At 35.0% G+C, this 26,901-nt stretch overlaps 1 protein-coding gene across 7 annotated transcripts in view; it reads left to right on the top strand.

Annotated features, from left to right (window-relative positions):
• The first annotated feature begins 4,588 nt into the window (after positions 1–4,588).
• The window catches only part of LOC143224898 (calcium-binding protein E63-1-like), a 47,348-nt gene continuing 25,035 nt past the window's right edge, over positions 4,589–26,901 (top strand). For 2 of the 7 annotated variants that reach the window (XR_013013503.1, XM_076453347.1), the window contains exons 1-4: positions 4,590–5,019; positions 9,668–9,843; positions 16,862–16,901; positions 25,925–26,068. Coding sequence is in view for 2 of the 7 variants with exons in the window: in XM_076453347.1 (XP_076309462.1) it covers positions 9,841–9,843; positions 16,862–16,901; positions 25,925–26,068 (187 nt within the window). In the remaining 5 variants the exon portion in view is untranslated. Of the gene's footprint in view, positions 5,020–9,185; positions 9,205–9,667; positions 9,844–16,861; positions 16,902–25,924; positions 26,069–26,901 lie in introns of those variants that run through there. The other 5 variants (XM_076453348.1, XR_013013505.1, XR_013013504.1 and 2 more) reach the window with 5 other exon arrangements.

Below are 26,901 nucleotides of genomic sequence, written 5' to 3' on the forward strand. Positions count from 1 at the left end.
TGAAAAAAACAACAACACACGCTTATCACAATGGATCGGAAGTGATCTGGCGTTGGCTTGCCGTGCTGCGAAACTAAGGGACGTTAGTTCGCTTCCCCCGCCACAGAGTCGGGCTTCGCAAAATTAGGAATAGTTAGCGCAGATAGCTTCTTTGTAGCTTACAACGAACATTCAAAACAAAAATTCATGAAAACTTTATTAATCTTTCTTGTTTTGTTCACAGAGATAATAAGTAAGTGTCGAAGTTACAACAAACTTTTATCAAAATAAAATCAATTATCTTGCCACTTTATTTTCGATATGATGAAAGTTTTGTATGTAAACAAAGAAGATAAACTAGTGAAAACCAAGTGCAAAATCTACTACTAAACACAACTCCCTTATTCTATATTTGTTTATACAAAGTTAAAACGTTTATACTTCGTGCAGGGGCTTAAAAACATTTTCTACAGAGAGTGAATACAAAAGAAATTGAAATTATCAGATATCGCGTTTTGTACAGGAAGGGTTTTGCTATTGAATACACCCTTGTGCAAATTAATTGAAACAAGACGGAAAATTACAATTTTTTCAATTTTTTTGTGTTTTATTTCTGAGAATCCAAAAATTACTCGCAAATTAATACATGATATGACCGCCTTTATTTTTCAGAAGATCATTAATCTGCTTTGGCATCTAATCCACGAGTTGACTGCAATCTTTACTAATTTTTTGATCGCGGTACCACACCTCAATTATGGCCTCAATTAGCTTATCTTTCGTAGTACAGTCTTTTCCCCGAAGTCTTTCTTCACAAATCGCCCAAAGATTTTCAATAGGATTTAAGTCCGGAGAGTTTCCAGGCCAGTCCAGCACCTTTATTCGCGTTGTAGTCATAAAATTCTTCACAAGTTTCGATGTGTGGCACAAAGCCAGATCTTGCTGAAAAATACCAGATCCATCTGGAAATCTCTTTTTCAATTCTGGAACGACTCTTCTCTGCAAAACTTCGATGTACTGTGGTCCTTGCATCATACCTTCTACGATGTGTAAACCTCCGACGCCATAGTAGCTGAAGAAGCCCCAAAACATCTTCTTCAAGGGATGTTTTACGAACTGATTGATGTGAGATTCTCGAAGTTTCTTCCCTGGAGATCTGCAAACATGCAGACTTCTTTGACCCTGTACGAAGAAATAAGTCTCGTCACTGATTAACACCTTTCTCCATTGTTCTTGCGTTCAGTTCTTGTATTTCAGACCCCATTGATACCGTTTTTTCTTCATTGAGTTGGTAAGTTGTTTTTTGACTGGTCTCCTTGCCCTTCTAACGCAATTTCGAATGACGTAATATTCCTCAAAATTTCGTCATATATTCCACAAGTAGATCGACGAACTGCAAAACACAGCTACTGAAGCCGTCTGTGTGAAAAAATGACTATTAAAGGAAATGAGCGGGTCCAGCGAGCCTACAGCGGCCGCCATGTTGAAAATATTGTAAAATGACCATTTGTTTCAATTAATTTGCACATGGGTGTAATTTCGGATAAACTATAATGACACTGTACCATATATACGTCTCTTTTTTTAATTTCGATTTACATGTAGTTAGATTACTTGTAATCTGAGGGTCTCGAGTTCGAATCCCCATCACATCAAATATGCTCGTCCTTTCAGCTGTGAGGGCGTTATATGTTACAGTCAGTCCCACTATTCGTGGGCAAAAGAGTAACCCAAGACTTGGTGGTGGGTAGTGATGACTAACTGCCTTCTCTCTAGTCTTAACACTGTTAAATTAGAGCTTTGCGCGAAATTAAAAAACAATCACTTTCAAATGCAAAAAAATAATTAAAATTTCTAAATGGAAGTTCGTTGTTACTTTGATTCCACACAGAAATTTCTTTCCTTAAGGGTGACCTTTAAAACTTGTTTTGTGAAACGATCTTTTCTAAAATAACATGTTTTGAAAAATATCATTTACAGTAAGTAAACTTTGAAAAATATAAAATTAAGTATATTTTCAACTAGGGGCGTGCGTAAATTAATGGGCGCTCTAGGCCCACAACTTTAGATGCGCTCCTTTCATCTCAAATGACTCGCCAGAAAAACCACCCATCAACATGAAAACAATAATAGATAAAAATGCAATAAAATGGGTGGAAGTTTATTTTTATTAATTATTTATCCTCGTAAAATACACCTCTGAAATTGTTCCTCTGTAGACCAAAACGTTGAAAGCATATTGGTTAATAAGCTCTCTGTCTTCGACTAGTTGAAAAGCTGGTCTGATATTAAAATTTAGGGAAACCATTTATTCACTGAACGCAGTTAATGAATTAGTTTCAATGAGTATATGTCTCTACTTACTATCCACGGAACAAGGGTACGTTCATTTCACAACGGTCACAGTTTGTCGCTACTTACTAACTATATAACAAGGACATATTCATTTCAAAGGTCTGGCATGGCCAAGTGGATAAGGCAGGCGCTAGACTCGTAATCTGAGGGTCGTGGATTCGAATCCCAGTTATACCAAACATGCTCGCCCAATCAACCGTGGGAGCATTATAATGTGAGGGTCAATTCCACTATTCGTTTGTAAAAGAGTAGCCCAAGAGTTGGCCGTGGGTGGTGATGACTAGCTGCTTTCTATTTAGTTTTACACTGCTAAATTAGCGACGGCTAGTGTAGATAGTGTCGCTACGTACTATTAATGAAATGGGAGTATATTCAATTCAAAATGTTTCCAACAAACTTCCATTTGTAAAAAATATATATATTTAGCAATATGTACGCCTACCCCATGTATCAAATAGGTTTTTTTTCAGGTTAAAAATACCAAATAATATATTTATATTAAAAAATACACTGTGTTTATGTGCTTTTCAGAAAAGTAACTCTGAATTCACTAGACACCAGATTTATATATACTCATAAACAAATAGGCCCGTCATGAGGAGGTGGTTAAGGTGCTCGACTCATAATTCGCTGGTTCGAATCCCCGTCACTCCAAACAGACTCATCCTTTCAGCCGTGAGGGCATTATAATGAGACAGTCAATCCCACTATTCGTTGATAAAAGAGTAGCCCAAGAGTTAGCGGAGAGTGGTGATAGCTAGCTACTTTCCCTCTAGTCTTACACTACTAAATTAGAGACGGCTAGCGCAGATAGCCCTCGTGTAGCTTTACGCGAAATTCAAAAACAAATATTCTCCTTGTCAGACCTAGATTAACCTATATGAGCTCGATGCACATGACCTCCAGCTCAGATTGGGCCCCTGACCGCCAGGGAAAAAAATATATACCTAAACTAAATTCCAGAAGTAGGTCTATATGACGATTAGAAACCCAAAATTCTCTACATGTTGTTTTCGGAAAGAGACAATCACTCAACAAAGTCAAGAAATGAAAAGTTACGGACCTCCCACGTGTGGTCATTTGTGAATCTGTTTGGCAACTTAAAATTGGTCAGGATCAATTTTTTTATGATTATCAAAGTATGTTATTGCTTCAAAAAAAAGGCTGTTTTTTTTAGGATCATCACCATCCCACCACAAAAAATCTGAATCCACTGCTGTTTGACATTAAATTATTAAAGTAAAAGCACAAAAGCTTTGCACTGTCATTAGTACATACATGTTTCTAATCTGATATTTAGACGCCTGTGTGTATATCTTTTGTTCTGTCTAGCTTAAGAAGAGGTTATTTTTGTCATTTTTTGAAAAGCGAAACGGCCCCAAAATTCGTTAATCCGGCACTGACAATAGTTTTCCTTACTTTATATATTCTTTAGTATGAAGAGCAATGAAAATATTATGCTGGAAATACGTTATTATGTATTTCTTCTTTAAAAATTAAAGTGAAGGCATGACGTTGCATTCTAAAGTTTAGAAAAATCTGTCTTGTAACTTGCGGATTTTACATAAATCATCAAACATTTCTTAAATATGATTTATATTTATTTAAAGATGCAAGCTCACGGAAGATCGAGTATTTTAATTACGTATGAGTACTGACGACCACAATGATTTTTTTAGATGGAGGTTCTGACATTCATAAGATTTAAATTTCAAAAATTTTGCAAATATTTCTATAGAATTAAGGTACAAATCTACACTGAAGTATTTTGTTTTATAACCACAGAATGTGGTATATAGTGTTGTTATTTTTTTCCTAAAAGACAGATAATTGTTAAGTCCTATGGTTTTGCTTGAGTAGGCTTAGCTTAAATTGATATTTGATGTTTTGTTAGTGACTGTTTTATTTTTATTTTTCTAACTTCATATTTAAAATCTTCGGAATGTTTCAGAAACTACCGATGATTTTCAAGTATTCTTGTGAATTATAAGAATACACGATTTACTTCAGCCGAAAACTGATTATATATAATTATAACTCATGACCTGTAAAATGATGTTAACTATCCACATTGACCGTAATTCTTATAACTTGATATTTAGGTAAGCGGCGTGCATTGCTAACTTTGCACATCTGTAAGAAAAAAGATCATTATTAAATATTTTACGCAACTAGCCTCGACCTAAGCAATGATGTTGCAAAAGTTTAGTTTCGAGAAGTAAAGAATTGGAAATTAGCCAAATCAGTTGTGCGCATCATTAGATTCCTTCTATACGTCTTGGGTGGGTTGCTCTCTGTTTCCGATCATATGATCTATGGGTTTTCGTCTGCAATGTCGTTAGCGCCGATAGTGTACCGATCCCACTGTAAACATCACCTTCTTTCGCGATAGAAATATCGTTATTATTAGTTTTACTCAAAATTCATCTTGACTTTCTAGGTACCTCGACGCAGATTGCGCATGTTTTTGAGAGAAGTTACATCACTTTGATGCCTCTCCAGTAAACATAGTTTTCAAGGCGTTCCAATAAAATTTGTGATTTTAACTTCTAAATTAATCTCCGAGGGAAATTTCTTAAGCAAATAAAATATAGCTACTCTAATTTAGGAAAATAATGTTTTGTTCGAAACAGCTAAAAGTGACAGACTTTTAAAGACGGCCCCAGAGTAAAGAGGAAGATATTTGTAAGTTATATCTTGTTTGAACTGTATCTACTAGTATATATATATATATATATATATATATTTATATTAATTTGTAGACTTATAAATGGACTGTTCTGTACATTAAAAACTCTTCTTTTATTTGCGAGCTTCCTGCCTTCATTAGACAACAATGTTGCAGTTTTTTGTACGTGTGTTTGTTTCAGTATAATGCCATACTGGGTTTCTACAATGTTCGTCTTTCAGAGAAAAACACCATACACTCCATCTCGTGGTAAATAGGCAAAATACTTTCCTATATTATTGCACCTTAAGTCTATAGAAATATTTTTATAATTCTTGAGATTTGAATATAGTGAATTTTAAAACTTTCATCATAGAAATGAATGTGTGTGTGTGTCATTACTGTTATTAGAAGTATTTGTATATTGTTGTCCGGCCAAGATTCCGGCTGATAAATCACAAATAAAAGTATCTTAACGTAGAGAACAGTCCGTGTGTACTTGTGGTACATATTAATTTACCTACTTTATGAGTCATACAAAGTTAAATGTTAATCTAACTTGGTGATTGTTGCATAATTTCTTATACTGCTACCAGCACCATTTTTGCAGTTTCACTGTTTCAATTGTTTGTTAAAATATTACATATTCAGCCTCATTCCACTACCAGAAAAGATAAAAGGTAATTTGGAAAAAGAAAAAATGTTTAACATTTTAACTTGGTAAATAAATAAGACACTTTAAGCAATGCTAATGTCTTTCATGCGGTTGTAAGAAAATATTATTTCACCAATTACTTTAAAAACAGCATGTTTAAAGATATTATGGATAGGAACGTTATGACAATACTGACTCGAAATTTGAAGTATTCAATTGGGCTTAACACCCTACGAGAAAATAAAATATATAACCTTATTTATTTTTATAAACTAGTGGCAATCAAGCCAGAGATACACAGGGAGTGGCAGGAAATGATTCATGAAATCAGGTTGTTTTTGTTGTTGTTTTGAATTAAGCACAAAGCTACACAATGGGCCATCTGTGCTCTGCCCACCACGGGTATCGAAACCCGGATTTTAGCGTTGTAAGTCCGGAGACATACCGCTAAGTCACTGGGGAGCCCATGAAACCAGGTTCCTTATACTTGGTATTTATTTTATGACCTAACAGTATTTCATACCCAATTAACGAAATTATTCTTTGAAAATATCTACAGGTAAAGTTTAAAGATTACTGTGGAACATGTTGTATATTTTGTTGTGTAAAGTACTTCACTAGTTCCTGAGAAAGGTTTTAGATGCATCTCTTGTAGAGAAGAATAAATAAATTTAATGAGAAGTTTATGTGGTTAATAAAAAATAGTTTTATTTATATATATGTGTAGGCTTGAAATGGCCAGGTGGGTTAAGACCCTCGACTCTAACATGAGAGTCGTGGTTTCGAATCTCCATAATTCAAAACATGCTTGCCCTTTTAGCCATGGAGCGTTATATTGTGACGGTCAATCCCACTATTCGTTGGTAAAAGAGTAGTCCAAGAGTTGGCGGTGAGTGGTGATGACTAGCTGTCTTCTCTCTAGCCTTACACTGCTAAATTAGGAACGGCTAGCACAGATAGCCCTGGTGTAACTTTGTGTGAAATTCAAAAGCAAAAACAAGCAATATATGTATATATATTTGTTATATCACCAGGGAACTGACACAGCAAATAGCACAGTGTTGCACTAAAATGAACATAAACAAGGTATTCCACGCTCCTTACTGTTCCACTTGGGGTTGAAACTAAGATATATTTACACCTATGAATAACAAAGAGGGTTATGCTAAAAGATAAACCACGTGTCAAACTTTTATTTTATTACGTTTTTACAAGGTTTTTTTTTTATATCGTTATCTGATATTTGATTGCATGTGTTACTTGGTTTATTTTTTTGTTTTAAATCTAGAGCTACACCGGAGCTAAACCACACGAATCGAAGCACAAACTTTTGTGTTATAGCTTTATAAGCCCTCACACTTAACGTTGAGCCACCAGGGGACCTTCCACTGGAACAAAATAAAAATAAATTCAGTACTCCTATAGAAAAACAACTTTACAAAACTCCTAATTATCTAAATGTTTAAGCCTTGTTCATCTTCTATATTTAGACCTATTTGTCCATTAATTATTCCTTTTCTTTTGCAAAATATGCTGACATATTCCCTGCTTTACGCTTTATTATTTAATGAGAAATTGCCCTCCCCCTTCCTTAATGTGCAGAGTTACGACGCTGGAAACTGGAGTTCGATATCCGGGGTTGGCAGAGCACATATAGCCCATTGTGTAGCTTTGTGCTTAACTACAATCAAACAAGCACCTTGTGAGAAATTGCTATAGCAGGTTTGGGATACATTTACGGTAGTCCCTCAGAGATACAGCGGTACGTTTGAAGGCTTATAACGCTAAAAACCTACTTTCGACACCTGTTTTGAGCACAGCACAGATACCTCATTGTGTTGCTTTGTGCTTAATTATTAAAAAATAACAACCACAAACAGTTACTTACGGTAAAACTGTGAAACACTGCTTTTTGTATTGTTGGTTGTTGTTTGTTTGTTTTTGTCTGGTTGAGAATCACTTCAACAGTGAATTTCCACATTTGTAGTCCTACAATCCGAGGTTTGATTCCACACGGTAGGTAGACCACAGACAGCTCAATGTCTAGCATTGTGCTTTAGGATCAACAATCAGTTTTTACTTTGTTAGTAATTAACCTATAATTCGGGAAAGCACTAAGCAGTTATTGTTTTTAGCTCAAAATCGCTCATCCTACCATTTGCACTGTGATCCGCGGAAATTGAACTCCAGATGCTAGCGTTCAAAGTTCTCAAACTTACTACTTAGTCAGAGAGGACTCGTTTTCAATTATGAAAAATTGGTATTAATCGTTAGAAGTCCTGAAATAAGAACACTGAAAATCCTAGAAATATCTCGTTTTATAAGTTAAAAGCTTAAAAGTTAAATCAATGAGTTATTTCGCCTCTTTTTGAACATTTTGAAATGTGTAGTTTGGTAAAATACATCGTGGTCGCGTTTTCTCTGGAAAGTTAAAAAATCAGTTTTTATTGCTTATATACAATCGTTTTCTCTCTTTGTTTTTTTTCGTTTATGTGGATGTGTTTAAGTTAAGAATGAATCTTTAGATATAACAAAAAGTTCGTTGCAAGAATTTTTAAAGAGACTATTTTATTTGAAGAAAGGTTTACACACTATAGTATTAATAGATCACAAATTATTCATGTTACAATATCCCATTCTGTTAACTAATAAATGTATTTTATATGTTAATTGTTGAAATGACTTTTGTTTGTTTGGGAATTTCGCACAAACAAACAAAAGTCATTTCAACAATTAACATGACATACAGACGAAATGCGAAGCCTAATTTTTTACTGCTTCAGTGTTTTTCGGTTTTATAAACATCAATGCAGTATCCTCTGGTGAGGAAAAACAACAACAATGATTCATTAATTAAAACCTCCTCTCTAGAAAAGCCAGTCATCCCACGAATACATCATTCCAAAACAAAACTCAACTGGTAACGTAGATAAACTTGGCAACCTTCGACTTTTTCAGTCTAATTGCGTACATTGACAGCGAGGTTAAATACTGGTAAAAAAAAAAAAAAAAAAAAAATCAACTACATGACACTAGCCGTACCATCTTCATTTGTAGTTTATACGGGTCATTTTTATCATGCTTTTTCAAAAGTAGTCCTAGTATTGGGACTTTATATTTTTTCTTCATCTATCTCTACTTTTGTTTTGTAAATTTTATCCCTGATTATATTATATTTTTTCTAATATTTAAATAAAAAAAAACAGTACGGCAGACGTTCATCCACCAGGGAACAATTTTCTTTTATTAAATTTATTTGCTGTATCTTTCCAAATGGCGACCATCGTTCTCTTTCTTATCTTTTAACACATTGTCTCCCACACGATCCACCACCACCGATAGGTCGTGATAGTCTTCCAGTAAACCCACACGACCCACCGGTGAGTCGTGCTCTATTTTCTTTTCAAAGGGCCACATACTGGCTGGGGCACAACGGCTGCATATACAAATAAGAGTGGTACATCAGAACAACATTTCTTTTCTGGACCCTGGAAAATATCGGCAAAATAGGCTTAGGAGCCAACGTATTTAGAAATACATTTATCAGGTTGGTGTGAAAGCTATCGCTGGAAGCTGGCTCTTGATATGTAGTGTTATTGTTTATTTACTGTGAGAACTAATCATCTTAAATCAACTACATAATATTCGCCCGAACAGATTCTGTAACACTGAACTCCGAAACTCAAATATCTGCGTTCTGTTTAGTACTGTATGGTATGTGATTCTTGAAAATAAATTGAGAGATAAATATAATTGAAGCTTGTTACAACGCCCTGTAAACTGCTCCTGAAACTTGTTACAACGCTCTGTAAACTGCTCCTGAAACTTGTTACAACGCTCTGTAGACTGCGAGACTACTAGGAACACTAAAATCCGTTGTTCAATTTTCCGCATTGAACATAATAGATAGCCCAATGTACTGTTGCTCTAAATCAAAGAAATCTCTGAAGTTATATAATGTTTATGTGTAGATATTTTAATGAATGTGATTATTACTTCGTTCTGTGCAGGAATCTTTCAAGTGGTAGGGTTAGCACACTTCTTTGTTAGCAGTGGCGGCCTCTATGAAGAATGAATATCTGAAAACAGAATACTTTTCCTGTTATAGAGCCCGTGGAAACAAGAAGCGGGGCAGTGTTAACTTAGATGTATTTGACGTTCGGAGCTCTGAAGATCTACTAGCATGGTATGAATAATACATGGTATAGTTGTGTATGTGTTAATAACAATAACAGTTTCAAAATTTAATTTCACATCACATTTCACACAAATTCTGTGAATATATTACTCGCTCTTTGCAGAATCGGTTTCGTAGTTTTCACTGCTCTTCAACTGTAATTTTCCTCTACTTACTTTCACTCTGTGTAAATTAAAATAAGTGTAATGATAAACAGTAGAACTACGGCAGCAACAACGAACACATGACACATGTGTGTACAGTAACAATGTATATTCCGCAACGTTGAAGAATTAAATGTTTGTTACTGTACACACAATTGTGTCAAATGTTTGTTGTTGCTGCTGTCGTTCTGCTATTCATCATAAAACTTCGACTCCCATCGAATGAATGTGTTAAAAGAAGCAGAGTGAAAATAAAAGGAGTTAAAGGGTAGTAAAAACCACGAAACCGACTCTGTAAAGAGTGAGTAATTTTAAATAACTGAAACCGAATACAACACGCGCTTTATTTGAAATTTCATTGAGTCAATAGACCCCAAGCACATACTGAATGTCCATAAATTCTTAACAAGACAAGAGTGCTAATCTTTCTTTCGATTACAGCGAAATCTCAAAGTTTTTACGATGTTTCTTTGGTAAAGTTCATAGTGAACATGCGACGTTATTTGCCTTTCTATTTATGTGTGCTATTGGAACGAAATAACTTCGGTCTGAACAATAATAGTGAATGGCATTTAATATCCAAAAGTCTGGAGTTAATAATAGTGATATCTATTTATAGGTGGGTACTCTTCGCGAGAACAGTTAGTGATATTTGGATTTAGAGCAATTGTGTCAAACGTCAGAAATGTTATTCGCACACTCGTTAAATTTCAAGAGTTGCAGTGTTTATTAGTAGTGATAACACCCCAAGACTAACTTCCATCCCAAAGATTCTTATGTTATACATAAGTAAAGTATTTATTTTTCATTATTTATGATATATATTTATGTTCTTTTGCAATTATCTGTATTTATTTAACGTGTGTTTATTTCCGCTTTGGCACATAGCGAAAATGTTGATGTGTGGGGTGCTAAGTTTGTTCTTTAACACTTTATAAACTGAAACGGTTTTGATTTCACGAGTTCGTTCATCATCACATTCGTATAGAAAGCAGTAGATTACGTTGTTGTGTTTGTTTTCTGTTCTAATGAATCTTGAGGGCTTACGATGTGACTCAACTAGGAGAATGATAAAGAGTGTTGTTAGATCAAGTGTTGTGTACCTACAGGTGAATAGTGTAGGTTGGTGAGTTGAGGATAGAGGATGTCATCTAGTCAAGTTTCGTGTACCTACGAGTGAATAGTGTAGGTTGGTGAGTTGAGGAAATAGAGGATGTCATCTAGTAAGTTTTGTGTACCTACGAGTGAATAGTTAAAGTTGGTGAGTTGAGGATAGAGGATGTCATCTAGTCAAGTTTTGTGTACCTACAAGTGAATAGTTTAGGTTGGTTAGTTGAGGAAATAGAGGATGCCATCTAGTCAAGTTTTGTGTACCTACGAGTGAATAGTTTAAGTTGGTGAGTTGAGGATAGAGGATGTCATCTAACTAAGTTTTGTTTAACAACAGACGAATAGTTTAGATTGGTGAGTTGAGGATAGAGGATGTAATCTAGCAAAGTTTTGTTTAACTACAGGTGAATTGTTTAGGTTGGTGAGTTGAGGATATAGGATGTCATTAGTTATGTTTTGTATACGTACAGGTGAAGAAGTTAAGAATGGTATAATTTTTATTTATGTATTCATTTTTACATTTGAAATCGCAATTGTGTTTATAATAGTTCAAATATTGACTTCAGCTTTTCTATTGTGTTACGCATGTAGTTAATCTGATGTTACTGATGTATGAGTGTGATTTTGTTTATTTGTTTGTTTGTTTTTTAATTTCGCACAAAGCTACTCGAGGGCTATCTGTGCTAGCCGTCCTTATTTAGCAGTGTAAGACTAGAGGGAAGGCAGCTAGTCATCACCACCCACCGCCAACTCTTGGGCTACTCTTTATCAACGAATAGTGGGATTGACCGTCACATAATAATGCCCCCACGGCTGGGAGGGCGAGCATGTTTGGCGCGACGGGGATGCGAACCCGCGACCCTCAGATTACGAGTCGCACGCCTTAACACGCTTGGCCATGCCAAGCCATGAGATTTTGTATTCATGACAAAGATACAAGGCCGGAATCTCTAATTTTGCTCTACTGATCAAATAAATAAAAGTAGTCAGTGAGTAGCAAAGGGAATGATTGTTACTCTTATAATACACTAGCAGCATAAAGTGTAGGGAATGTTTTGTAGTATTACACAGAATCTAACCCAACTCACCAGCTTCAAAATCCATGCCTCTACGATGGGACCATCCTGCATCCTAAGAGGGAAAATTTGACATTTTGTGGAAAACTCAGCCTAAGGCTTTAACATCTTTCTGAAGCCACAGATGTTTTTCATCATTGACCTAGCGGGGTTGATAAATAGTAAACAATTCTTGAAATTTGTAATTTTTAGGTGATATTTATTGTCTTTTTAGTAGATCTAACACTATTTATCTTTAAATTATTACTATGAGTTGTAAAAGTTGGCTACTGTCAGAACATTTTCAGTTATATTTCGTTATTTCTGAAACTTTTGTTCAAGAATTTACTTGTCTTCACTAATGTGAAAAAGTCTACGTAATAATAATATTGTTGTTTATACAAAAAATTATTTGACAATAATTTTCTGTAAATAAAGAATATTTTGAGTATTTCTATTAATAAAATTATTTTGTTTTTAACTAAAACTTATCGACTTATTATGGTGTTCAACTGTGAACAAATTTCATTGAGTAAAGCACGTGATTCTCCAAAGATTTCAACAATGCCATAACTTTTTATTGACAGCCATTTTGAAGCTGGCGAAAACTTTCCTTTGACCAAGCAAGCATTCTAACAGAAGACATTTTTAATGACTAATATCAAAGATTCTTTGGTTCTAAATCAATTGAAATATTTCAAAGACATTCTACTGTTTGAACGAAGTGTAATGTTACTCTTGCTACTTTCTGATTTTACCTTAATTATTTAAAATTTTCTTGGTGACTAAAGTGGTAAAATAGAGATAAAAATAAATATTATATTTTACTGTCAAACGTGATTTTGCAACTCATATAATTGAGGCCCCAAGCAGTCGCTGTTTCGCAGTAGTTAAGGCTCTCTTTGCAATATTATTTTGTTTGGTTTTATGAACTATATGTCAGGTACGAGTACATCTACGGTAAGTTACTGGAAAGGACAGAGATTTACAGATAAGAGTACCGTAAACACAAATTCATCATACCTCAGCAGTTTCAACATTGTTGAAGGCTTTTGATAGACGACGCCCAGAAAAATGGCCACGCTTCTATTTACCTACGTTACACCAGAAAAATAACACATTTTCCTCTATAACAAGGATATTTACAAGACAGTATAAAGTTGCCAGAATATATGTTTGTTTTTTTTCTGGATTAATTTATAATCCAATCAGATAATGGTTCTTTCGTCCAGATATTCTGTACGTCATACCCGAGCTGAAAGAAATATACATCCAGATGGCGGTATATACAAATAAATTTTAATCATATTTTTGAACCTGAGTACAGTGTGATCGTAAGACGACGAAATGATGATCATTCACGGAAAATTTTTAATAAATATGACCGCATATTGTCGCTTTTTTCACCATATTTTGACTTTAGTATACTTGAGTCATGAGGCTGATACGCAGAATGCATGTTATAGATTATACTGTATTGGCCTCAGTGAAGTTGAGAAAACCCACTTGTAGAGAAACAAATATATGTAAAAACGCCTCGTGTAGGCCTACATTTCTACTGCTAGTATACGAAGCAAAAAGGGAAATCTGGCTCGTGGTTCGAACGTTGACTATTTATAATGGAAGAATATTTTAACGGACACAAATTTCTTATAGGGCTTACTTAACTTACCTAAATATAAATATTCAGACAAGCTTGAATTTAATTAAGTTTACACAATGCTCACACGTGAGGCCTGCCTTATCTTTCACAGTTCTTTACAGTTATTTTCAGTGTTGACACTTTTGTTTGTTTTGGAATTTCGCACAAAGCTACTCGAGGGCTATCTGTGCTAGCCGTCCCTAATTTAGCAGTGTAAGACTAGAGGGAAGGCAGCTAGTCATCACCACCCACCGCCAACTCTTGGGCTACTCTTTTACCAACGAATAGTGGGATTGACCGTCACATTATAACGCCCCCACGGCTGGGAGGGCGAGCATGTTTAGCGCGACGCGGGCGCAGTGTTGACACACAATACTCCCTTTGAGAAACGGACAATGACTCACCCAAATATTTTTCATATGGTCTATCTTTTTATTTATTTTGTATTACTTTTTGAAGACATTTTGGAAGTTTGTTTCAAAGTAAGAATACAATTACGTAGGTAATTTGGAAATTATAGCTTGTATTTTTCAAGATGAGAAATCACATATTGTTACAAAAAATTCGGCACTTTGTTGCATAAAATTGGCGTCTCTTTAGAAAGAAATGGTTATATTACAAAAAAAAACAATTGTTAAACAAATTTTTCACTCGAATACAAGAAGCTAAAAATTTTCGAAAAATGATTGGAAAATACAAAAAACACACGAGAAAAACAATTTTGTCTGAACACAAAACAGAAAGTATGACGATTTCAATTCATGTAAAGAAAAACTTATACAACTACCCATGGTTGAAACATAATTCAAAACCTTCATGATATGTTTACAAAAAATTAGAGAAATTTTGGTGGTCGGCTTCATTTGATTACCGCATTCAAGTCTTATAATTATAATTTTTCACAAAGTTTGCATCATATGCTTTATTGAAGTATCGCCAAATTTTTGGAAAAATCTGTATTTGTGAATAGGAGGAATACAAGCTTAAAAATGAGTTTGTTTTAAACCGAGAGTCAGTAATCACGGAGGTGAGACTTTCCAGTGAGACATTGTTCTGGATCCACCTGCTTTATCATCTCTAATGGTAATTATTTAGGACTGTAGAAATACGTGTTGCGCCAAAAAAATTCCAATTCATTTCCAAAGTGACATTTTCAAGCTATGTTTTCATAGAGTCATTGATTATACAAGTAATACCGCATTTAAGTACAACCAAGAAAATAATACGTTATACTTTGCTTGTTGACATTTAAGTTATTATTATAACACATAAAGAAGTTTGAGATCTTGGAACACACACACACGCATATGTAATTATTTTTAACTTACACTATTATATAGATTTAATAAAATAACTGTATTTTGACTTTTTTCCGATCTTGATGTTTGCAAAAATAAGCCAACTCCAAAATTCAAACCAGTGAACTATAATGTTATAATCTTCAATATTTTTGTATTTAAACTACCAATACAGTAATAACAATACTTCATTATATATGTATATATATTAACTAGTTGTAGCTTTAAAATTATTGAGGGAATATGCCCCTTGGCTCCCCAGCTTCTACGCCCTTGTTATTTAGCAAATGTGAGGTAAGAATAATTCTTTGTACTCAAAAGTCTATCGTAACACAGGGCAAGCTTGTTTGTTTGGAATTAAGCACGAAGCTACACAATGGGTTGTCTGTACTCTGCCCACCACGAATATCAAAACCCGGTTTTTAGCAGACATACCGCTGTACCACTGGAGGGGTATCACTCTTCAAACTACGAATTTTAATGTTTTGTTTTTGTGATGGTTATTTCAAGTATAAAGTAAACTCAAACTTCAGACACTGTTACTACCAGTAGGAAGTAAAACTTGCAAACTTTGATCGTTAGTTAAAGTAAAACATAAAGTTCTGCTTGTTACTTCAAATTGATGTGATCAAGTTGAAAGGTGTGACTTTTGGTGTCCAAGTTTAATCATTAGGAAGAAAATACTGAGATACAAAGAGGTTTAAATAGTATAATATTTGAACGATTTGCAACTTCCGCCATAGTTAGCCTTATGGCTGGAAGATCATAGAGAATTTGTTTGTTTGTTTGTTTGTTTTGAATTTCGCGCAAAGCTACTCGAGGGCTATCTGCGCTAACCGTCCCTAATTTAGCAGTGTAAGACTAGAGGGAAGACAGCTAGTCATCACCACTCACCGCCAACTCTTGGGCTACTCTTTTACCATCGAATAGTGAGATTCACCATCACATTATAACGCCCCCACGGCTGAAATGGCGAGCATGTTTGGTGCGACCAGGATTCGAACCCACAACTCTCGGATTACGAGTCGAACGCCTTAACACGCTTGGCCATGCCGGGCCCGATCATAGAGAAGAAAAAGAAAAGAAATTTTCGAATAAGAATATTAACAGAGGAATTAAAACGATGTAGAACTAAAGAACACAACGTTTCGAAGAAGGAAGACTTCATTATTCTTAATGGAAGTACAACACCTAACATAACAATGTAACAAGCTCCAATACCACATCTCAAGCTAATTCGGAGCAACGCCCTCATCCGCGTAATGCAAACTGTGATTGCAAAGTAGCAGTGCAATGAAGTTTGGGCGTATATTCTCATAGTGAATAAGGATTTGAAGTTGACGAAGGCTCACACCCTTTTAGCCACACCTCGAAATTAACGACTGTTTACATAAAAAAAAACAAAATGGCCGAATGAACTGGAATCAAAGTAACCACATTCAACCACATAACTTTACTACAGTGCGGTAGTACCAATGGTATTTCGGACTACATAGCCGTGTCCTTAGAAGTTTACATCCAATATATCACGTAATGAAATGTCTGTGGAAAGCTTGTTCAAATGGATGATGAAACATCTACCCCGTTCACAGAAGCTTGAAAATAAAAACTGCAGACTCGGTCAACCATACGTAGTGGTGGTCACTATGAATAAAAACATGTAGTTATTTCTTGTTTTTTTTATATTTAAAAATATAAACATTAGACAAATATCTAACCCTTATAAACATAACAATCTCTTCTTTTATTCGTTTCCAGGAGCAGCGTCGAACATCTTTAACCGAATCTCAAGTACGAGGTAAGAATCCTGTAAGAAAAAGAATAAACACGAATTGTCTGTCAATAATAATAAACAGGGCCTTCTATTTCTTATAGTTCTGTTTCAACAGGTCTTAAAACAGAACATAAGAATAATTTTGAAATCTTTCATTAGAGATTATTAAGTCTTACGTACACGACTGTGTAGGATGTAGATTTAACCATTTGAAACGAGTAGACTTCGTGGTTGTTTTCATTATTATGAATTTCTATATATATGTGTGTGTGTGGTTGTGTATATATATATAATATACATATTTACGGTATTGAAAAAAGCGAATAATTTTAAAATGTTATTCTAGTAAATTAACCAGCAGATGATAATGGTAATAGAAAACATCGAATCTCCTCCATTTTAAATTGTGACACTACCTATTTATTCTTGTACGTCTGGGTCGTTTTAGCTATGCCTGAGCAGTGCTTTAATATGTTTTTGTTATTAATTTTAGATTATACTAAAAAGCTGTTATGAAATACTCTTACACTTTCTCTCAATAATAATTTTCATTACATCTTGTTGTTTCTAGTGAAGGTATAAATTTATTAAAGTCTATTGATACCGTGATCTCATCTAGCCCTTCAGTTGTAATTTTTATTTCTTTGCCAATTGACTCACAAACATCCATGTTTATCGAACGCTTTTCCACCACTACTCCCCTTGGATTTATTTGTCTTTCATAAGCTGCCCTACTATTAGTTGTTAAATCAGTAGCCAAAGAGTTGGCGGTGGGTAGTAATGACTAGCTGCCTTCCCTCTAGTCTTATACTTCTAAATTAGGAACGGCTAGCGCAGATAGCCCTCGTGTAGTTTTGAGCGAAATTCAAAACAATCCTTCGTATGTGTCAGAGTTTTGTCCTTTTCTGAGTGTAAACAAAATATTGGTTCCAAACTACGTCGAACTTTTTCCTAAACTAATTTTAGGCCATGGCCTAATCCGTTGATCTTTATTTCAGTTAATTTTCGCACAACATGATTTATACAACATCTCTCAACAGGAACGTTCGCATGCTTGAGCAGAATCGTGAGTATTTTGGCAAACGCGAGTCATCTGAACTCGTGCACTCGAAAAGCGCCCTTTGAAGATGGCTTTGCCAAGTGTGAGAGTGTTTTAAATTCTATATTCTGCCCTCAAAAAATGTCAAAACCGATTATAGTCACGAGTATTGTATAACCTCGTACCAGCATTTAAATAGTGTCGAAGATAGTCCGTGCATAAAGTACACACAAACGAAGGAAAAATCTACTATGTGACAAAAGTGAACACATTTGAAACTGTCAGAAGTCCTGAAACAACTACACATCTACTGTTTGCTGTCAGTTATGGGACAGTAGTTGCTCCGAGTTCATTTCATGAATGATCTTAATTTTGATTGACTCACAAAGAAATTTTCTGCCTCTTTGCTGGTCAGTCTTGATTTCGCAAAATGTATCTATTTTAGTTAACCATGAATATGAGTTTACGTTATATTATGACGTAGTACTTGCTCCGTCATTTTTGATGGGCTATACTCTAGTTCAGTGGTTACCAAACGGTGTTCCGCGTAATTTTGTAAATGTATGGCATCTAGTTTGCTTTTTCATGACCGTGTGAAATAATTAAGATTATTTAGGCCAACGTGGCCTTATTATTGAATTCAGAACATTTTTCTTTATTCAAAATAGCCCCAAGCCCCAAATTAGTGTATTACGTGTTTTTAATCAGAAAAACTGTCCTCTTTTCGGGGCAGAAGAATGCGCCGCGAAGTTAACATTATTTTTTTAGTATACCGTGAGCACAAAAAGTTTTGGACCCACTGCTCTAATTAGTAGCATAAACTGGTTTACAGAATTGATATATTAAGGTTTTACACTAAATAATACCTTCTTAACCTTAACTATTTTCAGTATTTCGTTCATCATGAAATATATGATTCAAGTTCTTAGGTTGGCTATAAGCTACAATGATGTTCATATTATTTACAGCTGTGTTTAAAGTACCATGTGTGAATGACACGATCAAAGCTTTGCGTTATTTAACACTAACTTGTAACCATGTGTTTTCTGGACGCGAGACATGGCCATTAGCAGGTTTCTAGAAATGTTCCAGATAGCAATGTCGTTAGCGTGTTGTGAATTGTAAGTTAAGTTAGACTAGAGAATGGTATATCACTAACGAAAATAAGGTAAAGGAGAAACGAGAGGACGGATCCTTAGGGCACTCCTGCAGTGACTTTAAAAGATTTTGATAAGGTCTTGTTGACTTTTATTTGAGCTGTCTTATCTGTAAGGAAGTTTGGTATATCCATCTCATAATAGTTCGATTTACTTTTAAGTTGTTTAATTTATACTTGATGGTGTTATGTTAGGCACTGTCAAATGCTTTTTTAACGTATAAAAATATGCCTATGGTTACCTGATTGTTATTGAATGCATTGTAAACTGATTCAGTGAGTCGTGTGAGGTGATCTATTGTTTGTCTGTTTTTCTCTGGAAGCGTTTTGAGATTTGGGTAGGATGTTATTTGTTTCGCAGAAATGAAGGAGGCGATTTGATATTATTTTCTCCATCAGTTTGTCAAGATAACAGACTGATGGGACGGAAGTTGTCAGGATTAGTCCAATTTGTTTGTTTCTTGGTTATAGTAGTGATAATAGCTTTTTTTCCAAGTGTAGAGATAATAACCTGTTGTTAGTGAGAGATTCATGATGTTTGTGAGATGTTGTAATAGGAGATTGGAGCCTTTTATAAGAAAAATATTAGGTATTTGATCACGTCCGGGTGAAGTGTTTTTCAAGTTTTTAATGTTAATTTTGAGTTCAGTAGTGTTGATTTTTCTAGTAATTGAACTGGAACGGCTATTGAGAATGTTACCGGGGAATTGTGGTGTGAAGGAAAATTGATTTGTATGTATGTAGTTGTTAACATGTTATTGGTGTTGTGTGTCAAAGTCAGCAGAGTTTAGGTCGCTAAAGAAGGATTCGTAATAGTCGGCTTTCTTTGATTCCGTCCTCGCGATTGTGTTGTTGTTTGATATGCTGGAGTAAGTAATATGTGTTTTTGTCCGAGGAAATGCTCTTCAATTTTTTCCAAAATTCTTTTTGGTTATTATTAGTTTTTCTAAGTTTTTATAGAAGTTAAGCCAACTTGTTTATTTTGCTATTTAAATTTGTTGTTTAATTTTTGCGTTAGTTCTGTTGATCGGTGTTTTGACGGTCGGGTTGCCTGTTGCAAAGTGAGTTCGTCTTAGCTGTTTGCGTTTGATTACAATATGTAACAAAATTTTTACTTTTTATTGTTCCTGGACAGAAAGTGTTATTTCCCAATTGCTTATGCTTAAAGTAAATGGAAAAGACCTGTTTTTTCCTTCAAACTTTGCTTTTGTGACCTGGGTAATGAAATTTTCAAATTTACCCATTTTTCAGAACATTCCAGGTAGATTCAGTGCTGAGGCAATTGGAATTGCCTGTAACCCGAACGAGTGACGCCCCTTCATTGATAACTCATCCATAACGGGAATAATATCCGTCTCTTCCCCTAATTCATTCGGTGCACCTCAAAGAGGAATACAACAGCGTCAAGACCTTGCTAGAAGCCTTGAAGTATGATGAGTATGGCTGGGAGGTTGTTGGAGACTTCAAAATGGTGGCATCCCTGATGGGTCTCCAAGGAGGCTTTACCAAGTTTCCATGTTATCTTTGTCTTTGGGACAGCAGGGACACCGCAGCACACTACAACAGGAAGCACTGGCCACAATGGACCGAGTTCTCTGTGGGGAGGCACAATGTCAAGTGTAGCCACTAGTGGACCTCCAGGAGGTGTTGTTCCCACTACTGCACATAAAATTGGGTCTTATGAAACAATCTGTCACAGCTCTTGATAAGGAGTCTGCAGCCTTCAAGTACCTTCGAGACTTCTTCCCGAAGCTGTCTGAGGCAAAGGTCAAAGCTGGTGTCTTCCTTGGACCACAAATAAAGAAGGTCCTGAAGTGCACAGAATTCCCCAAGAAGCTCAGTAGGAAGGGGAAAAAAGCTTGAGGCAGCTTTGTCGCAGTGGTTCGGGGCTTCTTGGGCAATTACTAGGCTTAAAATTATGTGGAATTGGTTGAGGCTCTGGTAAAGAACTACGGCAAAATGGGCTGCAGGATGTCCCTGAAAGTCCATGTCCTTGACGCTCATCTTGATAAATTCAAGGAGAACATGAGAGCATACTCAGAGGAGCAAGACGAGCGCTTCCACCAAGATATACTGGACTTTGAACGCCGCTTCCAAAGAGCGTATAACGAAAACATGATGGGAGACTGACTATATTTGGGGGCTGATACGTAAAGTGATTTTTATAATAAATTACATTACAGTCGCAAATCTCGAAAAACTACTCACTTCCAAACATTTTTCAATAACTTTAGTATAAATACATGTAAATCGTGATTCATAAGTTGTTTTATTCAGACCTTATGTAAATGAAAATGTGCAAATTTATCCGTTTTTACATAGAAAATGGGTTAATTTCTAAATTTCATTATCCAGGTCACAAAAGCAAAGTTTGAAAGGAATAATGGCCATTTTCTGTACTTTTACAACATAAGCAATTAAGAAATAACACATACTATCCAGGAACAAAATTTGTGTTACATAATGTTATGAAGAGCTGCAATACTAAATTAATATTCAATATGAAGACGTCTGATAATATATGGTGCGATCAAAATTACATGTAACATGACGCGTGGTGTGTTATTGTTTGTTTGTGTTGAATTTCGTCCGCGATGGCCAAGTGGTTAAGACACTCCACTCGCAATCCGAGGGTCGTGGGTTCGAGTCCCCGTCAACCCAAATATGCTTGCCCTTTCAGTCGTGTGAAGTGTTATAACAATTTGGGCAATCTTACTATTCGTTGGTAAAAGAGTAACCCTAAAGTTGGCGGTAGGTGGTGATGACTAGCCGCCTTCCCTCTAGTCTTACCCTGCTAAATTAGGGACGGCTGGTGCAGATAGCCCTCGTGTAGCTTTGCGTGAAATTCAGAACAAACCAAACCAGACTTTATTATAAGCTAAACATTGAAATGTATATTTCAGACTATAATTAAAGATATCTTCAATAACTCTGGCTAATTGTTGAGGAAAGTGGTATAAGTTACTCCTTCTACATTTGACGTAATACTGTTAAAAATTAATTATATATATATATACATTATAATTATCTTGTTTACATGAACAAATGCTTTTAAAATAGGAAAAAAATTCGTTGTTTTTTTAAAATAAAAATCAAAAAGTTCATTACAATGCAGTACATAAAAGTGCTATTGAAATTATGCTTATTTATGTCATGATTTAATGTTAGATATTTTGCTAGATTACAGACATGTTAGGCTTATAAAATTAAGCTTTCTTTGGTCGGTATTTTACAGATAAGTGGATTTTCAAGAAATCTCTAATCCAATAAAATATCGAATACCAAAAAGTATAGATTGATCACCAACCAAAATGCAATGATACACTCATTTGGGCTGAGGGTGGCTAAATGGTTAGCGTGTTCGAAATGTGGATCCGAGAGCAAGCCCATGGTTATAAAATCATGCTCTACACTTTGGAGCCTTAAGTATATTATGGGAGTTGCGGTTCAAATCCCACCATTGGATTAAAATAATCGTAAAAAATCAACAAATAACAACCCTGATCTATTAGCTCAAAACCAAGGATGGCTAGCATAGACATCCCTCTTGTACATTTCATACAAAGATCCAGCAATTTAGATTTTTTAATAGCCATATATTTTTGTCCTCAAGCAGCTGATTTGTAAGTATGAAATATTATTAGTCTAAAACCGGGTTTCAATACCCATGGTGGGCTCAGCGCAGATAACCCATTTTATAGGATTGCGTTTAATTGGTTTGTTTGTTTTGTTTTGAATTTCGCGCAAATCCCACTGTTCATTGCGTTCAACAACAAATACAGAGATGCCAACTATTTCAAATGACTGAGCGTAATGATTGTAGACGGAGCTCTTTCACAGTTTTAGTACTTTTAGATTTGCCAGAAACAAGACAATCTGGTGAACGAGGACTCTTTTTTTCCATCTTGTGAACGATGGTGTTTCTATACAGCTTAGAAAACAAAGAATACCCATCTACGCGAGCGCTGATGACGTAACTATAGATTCTCCCACGTACCCAGTATGGAGAAGCACCGCACTGAAGCTATTGGTAGACGTTGGAGATACAAATGTTTTTATTATTTCAAGCACAAACATGATTATCGGAAGTAGCCATTTGGACTGTCTTTTATTTATTATCAAAATTTATTTGTATCTCACTAGAAATTTTCTTTTCACAGCTTTCAAACCCTGGGGGAACAATTATCACTTTATTGTATAGGTTTATATAATATATAATAATTTGGGAGTTGCAACAAGTCGTAATATTTGTCTGTATGAGCGTATAGTCGTAATGTATACACCAAAATCGTAATGATTACGCTCAAATCATAATGGTTGGCATCTCTGCATTCACATCATAAACTGAGTGATAAGCTTGAAAATGGAATCACCTGTAGTTTATGGTTACTGTTGAAATGAAAATGATATTACTCTAATTTAATCAATCAACAAAGTGCTTATGATATTAAATTTATGCTATGATTGAAACAGGATATTTACACAGAAATAAGACCATGTGCAATAAACAAAGGAAAGAAAAGTGACTTGGAATTATGTTATGAACGACTTTTACGAGCTAGTGAAGTAAGATTATAATTCATTGTGTTGTGTTTTTCTTTTAGCAAAGCCACAAAGGCTATCTGCTCAGCCCACCGAGGGGAATCGAACCCCTGATTTTAGTGTTGTAAATCCGGAGACATACCGCTGTACTAGTGGGGGGCTATAATTCATTATACTTGTCATAATACATTATGTTAAGCTTATATTTTTAACACTAAATTCTTAATCTATTCCCTTAGGGTTAATCAAAAATTACAAGAGTGTATAATAATAGTATTTCAGCCACACTATATTTGTCATATCTATTGACAATGACGCGTTTTACTCAATCCTTGGCTATTCAGACCGTCTGGGATACAAATACGGTATTGGCTAATTATATATGCTAGCTTGATTCGCATATTTTACTGCTCTAAATGCTCTAAAACCCTTTGAAAAAGATAAAAAGAACACAAATGTTTGAATAAAATAAAACGTGTACAACAATACATCTAGCTACACACACACCTAAAAATTTACAACACATCTAACTTCAAAATATTAACAGATCTAGAATTTTAATCAGAAATTATTTCCAGTACTAAACTGCTTTCAACCTGTTTCTTTGACGGAGGACCATAATTAATAAATAAAAAAAATATTTATAAATAACTTCCTATACAAAAAAAATTATAAATGACAATAAAGATGCATCGTTGTCACCAGAAAATTGTCATGAATTAATATTAACTTAGCATAATTTTGCGAGCTGACTATAATAATTTATTCTCTTTGTTTGTGAATTTCACATAAAGCTACTCAATGGCTCTCTGCACTGGCCTTCTCCATAATTTAAAAGTGCAACTTTTTTTTTATATCAACGAAACGTAAGATTGACTGTTATATTATAATACTCCCACGGTTGAAAGAATGATCATGTTAGGTAACGGAATTCAAACCCACTCGCCTGCCGGTGGTACAGCAGTTTGTCTGCGAATTTATAACAGTAGAAATTGGTTTTCGATACTAGTGGTGGGAAGAGCACAGATAGTTCATTATATAGATTTGCCCTTAACAACGAAGAAACAAACATACGAACTCGCGATCTGCGTATCGCGAGACTTGTTTCTTTGTTTGGGAATTTCGCACAAAGCTACTCGAGGGCTATCTGTGCTAGCCGTCCCTAATTTAGCAGTGTAAGACTAGAGGGAAGGCAGCTAGTCATCACCACCCACCGCCAACTCTTGGGCTACTCTTTTACCAACGAATAGTGGGATTGACCGACACATTATACACCCCCACGGCTGGGAGGGCGAGCATGTTTAGCGCGACGCGGACCCGCGACCCTCGGATTACGAGTCGCACGCCTTACGCGCTAGGCCATGCCGGGCCGTATCGCGAGACAAGCTCTCTAATCACCAGGCCTTGCTTATTGTTTATGTTTTGATTCGTGATAGTTATATTTAGATACTATAACATACGGCGTTACCTATAGCACATCTTCATGTTTACAGAAACGTCTTACTTTGCGTCACGTATGATTCAGTTTAAAAGCTCAGTCGCTGAAGTGTTTTCACAGAATATTTCCGTCACAGAGACAAAATTAAACACAACCTTGAAAAGAAAAAAATGTATCTGCAATTTTAAGTCCTGGTAATGCTCAAACAGATGTTTATTCATAATTATGAACATAACACAAATGATGAAAGAAAATTCTGCATCATTACCAGAAGTTTATTTTAAAACGAGCTGTTTAACAACATAAACTTACTCTGTTTTCCTGTTTCTGTTTATAGTTCCCGAGATCAGCAAAAAAAAAAAAAAAGGTTAGTAAATAAATGAAATAAGTTCACGTCTTTAACGTTAATTTGAAAGACAGATAAATGAACAGGATCGTTTGTTTTATCACAAAACCATAGGAGGCTATCGGTTGCGCTCCCTCCACGAGGAATCAAACCCCGAATTTTTATGTTATAATCTCATAAACGTACTGTTGTCCCACTGGGAGACAGGCTAAAAACGTTTCGTCAACAAGTTTTCTTTATGTTTTTTGCTCTCTCTTCCTGCTATATATAACATTAAGTTTTAAAATATAGAACGCATTCATTTATTTTTTGGTCAAACTCGCTTCAATTTCCTCACTAACTATTCTAAAAAATGCATTGTTTGGTCGGAAATTGAGACGTTTTATTAGGCCTAAGAGTGATACATAGTGTCAGTTATTGTAGCTTTATATTTTTATTCAAGAATTATACGTTTACTACTTCTTACTTTTCATTTCAATGATATTTTATATTTAAAAATGTGAATTTGAGTACTTTTTGTTGTTAGAACTGAAAGTAGCGTTTGTACTTATGGACAAGAACCATGACGGTAGGGTAAACGCTAGTGAACTGAAGGCCATGCTCGAAAGTTTGGGAATTCTTTTGACGGACAGTATGATACACCACATGCTCAATCAAGTTAACATGCGAGGTTAGTAGTTTTGTATTTACTACATATGCGTATAGCGTTAGAGTGCAGAAATCGTTAAAGCAGAAAATATTTCAATTATTTGATTAAAAGGTCGCGTGATTGTAATCATTTCATAGAAAAGCAAATATACTGTTGTATCATGTTACGAATTATAATTTGTCACGGACGGATTTCCGATTTATTATATTAGTACGTTATATATTACGATTTTAAATAGCCGAAAATTTTAATTTAGAAATTAATTGTTAATACTACATTTATTACATTTTTCAACAATATTAATACACTTTTTTCTTAACACAAATGTATTATAATATATATATAAAATAAGAAAAATATTACAATTTATAATAACGGTTATTACAAATAAGTATTTATAAACAACAGTTTTACAAACAGACAATACTGTGTCTTATATACATTCTAGAACTAAATATTTTGTCTACGATCCAAGTCCACGAGAAGTAAATCAATTCTCAGTTAGTATTGTTACACCTCGCTTAAGCTAGCTAGCTTGGTTGCATTCACATCGCTGAGTTTTTACCGATGAAGATATTTAATGTCCTCGTACAAATACCAACGTCTGAAGTTAATTCACTGAAGTTGAACGGTTTGTAATGCTCAAAATCTGTAGTTTTCCGATCAATAGGAATTAATCACAGTTATAGCTTTTGAGGCTAATAATATACTAGCTGTACGTGACAAATAATAATCTGTCTCTTGACGCCTTGGTTTATATAGTTTAACACGAAATTCTCGAACTTTCAATAGTGTTAGAAAACATGCTAGCGTTTTCGTAAAACAAATATTGTTGATTTTCACTTTCAAGAATC

The sequence above is a fragment of the Tachypleus tridentatus genome, chromosome 9 (assembly GCF_004210375.1).
Source record: "Tachypleus tridentatus isolate NWPU-2018 chromosome 9, ASM421037v1, whole genome shotgun sequence".
Lineage (NCBI taxonomy): Eukaryota > Metazoa > Arthropoda > Merostomata > Xiphosura > Limulidae > Tachypleus > Tachypleus tridentatus.